We start from the raw sequence: 6,000 nt of genomic DNA, 5'->3' as shown, positions 1-6,000 counted from the left end.
CAGTCGTCGTTTACTCCCGACATCTGAGCCGCTGAAGACGCAGTGGATTACGTTTGTTTTTGAAGGGAATGCGCCCCGATCTACCTAAATGCGTCTATGTTCGCGCGAATCATTCATGATCCAGCCTCATCTACAGAAGAAGTGAGTATAATGTTTTGTAATGAATCTTTGCAAATCGCCTTTCTCTGAGAGCAGCTCGGAAGAGAGGGGCGGGGTCAGCAGAGCTCATTAACATTTAAAGGGATATGCTACAAAAACGGCTTGATCTGAAAAGAGCTGTTTTTGACAGGGTAAAAAAAAGGTGTTTTTTACACTACCATTGAGAAATTTTAACCAAACTATGATACAGACTTTTCATTAAGACCCTAAATAATCATATCAACTTGTGGAAAATGGGCATTCACACTTTAAAGGTGATCTATTATGCCCCTTTTTACAAGATGTAAAATAAGTCTCTGATGTTCCCAGAGTGTGTATGTGAAGTTTTAGCTCAAAATACCATACAGATGAAATTGCCATTTTTAGGATATGAGCCAAAACGCGCTGTTTTTGTGTTTGTCCCATTAAATGCAAATGAGCTGGTGCTCCCGCCCCCCTTTTCAGAAGAGGGTGGAGTTTCTAGAGCTCGTGCACCGGCATGCCAGCAATAACAAAAAACTCTCTCACGTACTGAAAATTTCAGAAACTGCTAGTAGCGGTGTTCAGCCATACATTTTCGAACCGGTGTCGTGCCAAATTCTGCACCCTGCCAGATTATTTATGAATTACACAGACGGGGAGCACGGCGCGATAAAAATAACAATGTAGCTGGTGTCATGGTGCCATCACGTGCTGTCACAAACTTTATAAGTCCCACATATGATTATGAACTTGACAAATTCAAGCAGTCGATTTCACATTGCTTTCATATGCAATTTTTAACTACAACATTCCTATTCACGATCATTCTGGTAGCATGTGAAGACAGCATCAGTGAAATCAGACAGACAATGGTAGCTATAGCAACATTAGCCTTACAGAGTGCCAAGAAGCTCTTTCAGAAAGGCAGTTTGGAAAACAAATGTGTGATACTTCTTCTAGATGGCGTAACGTTAGCTGGATCACGAACAGTTGGCACTGCTCTATCCTTCAGGAGCAACTTTTGTGCAAAACCTGCTTTATACTGACCCATATTCACAAAGCAGTCCGGTGTAAAATGATTCGCGCAGACATAAACTAATTTCTGTAGAGTTGAGGGAGCATTTTATTCGAAAACAAAATTAATCCACCTCGTCTTCAGCAGCTCAGATTTCGGGAGTAAATGGAGAGAGCTATGTGGATTAATACATCCAGCAACAGAACACCTAAAACGCTTGGGAGACATTTTCGTCAGTGCAGCAATGGCAGACTGTGTACAACTCGCTGTGAACTCGCTAAGGGCGGTTCTACATTAAAAAAAAGGAGTGGGTGGATTTTTATCATTATAGGGTGGTTGTGTACACACACTGCCAACACACATTTATGTCCAAACACCTTGCAAAAGTGAATTTTACATAATAGGTTCCCTTTAAGTAGAAAAGACAAGTCCAAAGGCGCTTATAATAATTGGATCTGGCAACACGGCTGTGCCCGCGCTGCCTCACTCACACTTCTCTGTTCATGCCAGGGGCGATTCTAGGATTTTCATTTTAGGGGGGCTGAGCCCTCAGTGAGAGTATAATAATAATAATAATAGCCTAATAATAAAAAAAAAAAAAATATATATATATATATATATAAATAAGATAAAAAATGTTTGATTAATAGGGGTTGTATAGTAAACTTATTGCAGTATTCCATTGTATTGCATAGATAGGTATAACATTTGAGTACTGAATAAAAGCATTCCGGTGTAAAATGATTCACGCAGACATAAACGAATTTCTGTAGAGTTGAGGGAGCATTTTCTTCGAAAACAAAATGAATCCACCTCGTCTTCAGCGGCTCAGATTTCGGGAGTAAATGGAGAGAGCTATGTGGATTAATACATCCAGCAACAGAACACCTAAAACGCTTAGGAGAAATTCTCATCAGTGCAGCAATGGCGGACTGTGTACAACTCGCTGTAAACTCACTCAGGGCGGTTCTACGTTAAAACAGCAGTGTCTGTCAACATTCGTGGGCGGGGCCTGTGGCTAATGTGACGTCACATTAGCACCAATGCTAAAAATAGGCAATTGGGAGACACTGCTTATTGTTTATGGGGATTAAAAAAAAAGGAGTGGGCAGATTTTTATCATTATAGGGTGGTTGTGTACACACACTGCCAACACACATTTATGTCCAAACACCTTGCAAAAGTGAGTTTTGCGTAATAGGTCCCCTTTAAGATTAACAACACTGCTGCACCTAGACATGAATCAGTGAATCGTTTCTTTTTGGACAGTTCATGGAAATGAACCAGTTTGAAAAGAAACAAATCATTAAATCATGTCTTTGTGCAGAAATCACTGCCTCTTTTTATAGAGAAAAAATAATTATATTCAAGTATTTTTAGTATGTTTATTTTAATTGAATTTATTTAATCAATTTATTTTAGTATGTTTAAGTTTAGTTTACTAAAAAGACTCCCAAGGTTGGTATATTGAGGATAGAATACAGTTCAGGAGAGCACATTAGATTAATGCCTCAGTTTGCTCGGCTGTAAAGCTGTATGCACAATATAATGTGACATTAAAAACAGTGATTTGTCACGCTACACCACTGCATGTTTCAAAAGTAGCTTGTTACTGGAAAAGCTGCATTATTTTAAAAACAGCCAAGCTACTGTCACTACTGGAAAATGTTAGCTTTGCTATTTATAGTTCATAACTCCCTAAGGTACACTGACATGAACATCGTCCAAGAATGGCATGCTGATCATTAGGTCAAGAATGCTTAATACTGGTTGAAAATGTCCATGCCACCATGTCTACTAGTGAAAATAGTGATAAGTTCAAATCCGGTTTGCGACATTCCTGATCACAGCCTTTACATCATGTCCTGTTCTTTCAAAACTGTCAGTTAGTTTATAAAGTTGCAATATCAATGGCTAAAATGTATTGGATTTGTGTTGTTATGATTTACTTATTATGTACGCATGGATTAAACCATTTAAACATACATTGAATTTGTACTGTTCAGGGAGATGGCATGTTACTAGAGGATCTATGGTGCTGTGTTATAGTATGGAAAGTAGGTCTAAGCAGCTTCAGGGAGGCCTGATGGCTATTGTATGCGAAGCCTCTTCCCAGTAATGTGAAACAGTGGGCACTAATCCACAACATCATGTCACAGCTCGATGTGTGTGTGTGGATCCAGTCAAAGACATTTGTGTGAAAGCAGTCCAAACCACAGGCAAGTGTGTGGGACTGAATTATAACGATAGAGACTTCAATTTCTCTTTAGGCTCACACCAATCCATTAAGTTTGTTTTCCAGTGCAACCTAAACTGCACCAATATGCCAACTGAAAACTATTCTGGATTAAAAGCTACTGAAAGCTGTTTGTTTGTCATGACAAGCCATTCGTCTAGAAGAGGGGTCTCCAACCTTTTTTACACCACGGACCGGTTACGTTTGGAAGTTGGTTGCCTTGGGCACGGAGAGTGATGTTTGGAGTTCTTCTGAGAGTTCCTTTGCTTGGCTTTAGACGTTGAAGTTCGGCAGTCGCGGAGTTTCAACTGAAGTGTTTGAGTTTTGGAGTCTCGCTCGTGATGTTACGGCATGGGAGCGCTTTGTCGCGCGGTCACCAAGGCGAAAAGCCACAGTTCGAGAGAGAGAGAGAGCGAGCAAGCAAGCAATCATGCAAGGTTCGCGTGTGTTCCTCTGTTGCAACGGGAAAACGCGGGTCAGTTGGATTTCAGAAGGGCAGGAAGCAGATGTTCAATGGGTCATGTGGCGTCACGCTGTATAGATTGAATCACGTTATCACTGTTCCTTAGGTCTGTTGTTTTGCAAGCCTGAGGGTGTGATTAAATTACTCGTCCTTTTCCTGTTGGATGTAATAGTTCCATTCATTGGTGGTCACAAGACATCACGAGGTATCTATAGGTTGTGAAAGAACTTTTTTTTAGTCCTTGAAACAAAGAAAGCTTTGTTGTCTCCTGATTGAATTAGTTCAGACCTCATGATGGCTGATAGGGGCATATCAGTGTCTATATGGATAGGAATCCCTACACCGCGCTGTCTGAAACATGTCTCTTGTGCGCGCTTTGATTGTGTGCGAGAACAGCGCGTGAGTAACGAATTGAGCTCTCTCGTTTCTTCTTCTTGTGGTTTAAAATTGCTTGTACGTGTAAATTGGCAAATTAATCTACGAATCACGTGCATGCTCATCCATACATATTACGGATCAACTTCGATCCGTTTAACTCCTAATATGTGACAGATCAGAGCAATCTTTCATTTACTTATTTAACATGAAATTGTCAAATTGCTAATCCATATCGCATACAATGAAAATACAGAATAATTAGAACAAGCATTAACATAAATAAATAACAGAGTGTCATATCTATACACATTTTTCCCAGAACGTTCTTGCGACCCGCAGCAATTCTTCCACGGCCCGGTAGTGGCTCGCGACCCGGTGGTTGGGGACCTCTGGTCTAGAATTTTGCTGAAACTCTGTTACAAAACGTAGTGAGGTGCCCTGCTGCTGTCTTCTGCCTACCTAGCATTCTAACCATTTGCCCATCATTGTGCAAACTACTCAAAAAACTGTACAATGTACAACCTACTCTTTGGCAAAAATAGCCAAGCTAAGCTAACAACTACCACTTAGAGGAAGTGGCTAGTTACACTATACAGTCTACATGGAAAAAGTACATTACTATATTGAAGCTACTGTACTTAATTTTTCATGTGTGATATATCAAAAACAGCAAGATAAAATTTCTTCAAATGCCTGTTAATTGTTGTACCTATACAGCTCAAAAGTTTGTAGTCAGTAATTGTAAAGAAATTAATACTTTTATTTAGTAAGAATGCAATAAACTGATCAAAAATAGCAGTAAAGACATGTATTACAAACTATTTCTGTTCCAAATAAATTTTCTTCTTTTGAAATTTGTTAATCAAAGAATCCTCTTATGTAAATCCTGTATGTGATGTTTCCATTAAAATATTAAGCAGTTTAAAGGAATAGTTCACCCAAAAATGAAAAAGTGCTGAAAATGTATTCAGCCTCAGGCCATCCAAGATGTATATGTAAAACATAAAAGAAGATATTATTTTGAAGAATGTACATAACCAAACAGTTTCTGGTCCCTATTGACATGCATAGTATTTTTTTTCCATACTATGGAAGACAATGGCTACAGTCAACTGTTTGGTTACCAACATACTTCTAAATATCTTCTTTTACGTTCAACAAAAGAAAGAACTGCTTCAGGAACAGGATTTTTCAAGTTTTTGGGTAAAGTATTCCATTAACATTTCTCATTTCGTCTGATATCCTGGATTCATTTTAAACGTTTAATATTTTTTCCAGCATTTGCCATGATGCATGTGATGCTGCTACTTTTTGCAGTAGCCTTCACATCAGGAGTGTGCGTACAATGACTTACAATACTGTCTCCATAGGCAGCTCCCTAGGTTTTGGAAAAGAGCATGAGTCTGTAAAAAATGTCACTATTCAGTGTATGATTTCTTATAGAAATGTGCACATGGATGTGTGTGATGAACTTTAAAAGAGGAGAGTTTACCTTCAGTGGCCGAGACTCAAGTCGAGCACGCCTCAAAAAATGTCTCAAGCTGTGTTATGTTTGTATATTTTTGGTGACTTCCTTTTTCTGCTCTCTCAATTACCTCAGATAACCCCAGCCAGGTGTCCAGGGTGGTGGTTGCTGTAGAAACGTTGGATTTAAACGACAATGCACCCGAGTTGGACAGGCAGTACAACACAGCCATGTGTGACTCTGCCTCCATGGGACAGGTGAGAGAACAAGCCACATGTTATTATGGGCGCAAAGAAGGTCATACTTGTCTCCATTGACTAGTT

General features: G+C 39.4%; 1 protein-coding gene across 1 annotated transcript in view; it reads left to right on the top strand.

Annotated features, from left to right (window-relative positions):
• cdh24b (cadherin 24, type 2b) overlaps positions 1-6,000 on the top strand; it is a 159,425-nt gene that overhangs the window by 143,288 nt on the left and 10,137 nt on the right. Inside the window, exon 9 of the mRNA XM_016461039.1 lies at positions 5,813-5,934. Within this exon, the coding sequence (XP_016316525.1) occupies positions 5,813-5,934 (122 nt within the window). The remainder of the gene's footprint in view (positions 1-5,812; positions 5,935-6,000) is intronic.

Source organism: Sinocyclocheilus anshuiensis, unplaced genomic scaffold, assembly GCF_001515605.1.
Source record: "Sinocyclocheilus anshuiensis isolate Anshui unplaced genomic scaffold, SAMN03320099.WGS_v1.1 scaffold4, whole genome shotgun sequence".
NCBI classification, from domain to species: domain Eukaryota; kingdom Metazoa; phylum Chordata; class Actinopteri; order Cypriniformes; family Cyprinidae; genus Sinocyclocheilus; species Sinocyclocheilus anshuiensis.
This window is presented reverse-complemented; position numbering and strand designations above follow the sequence as displayed.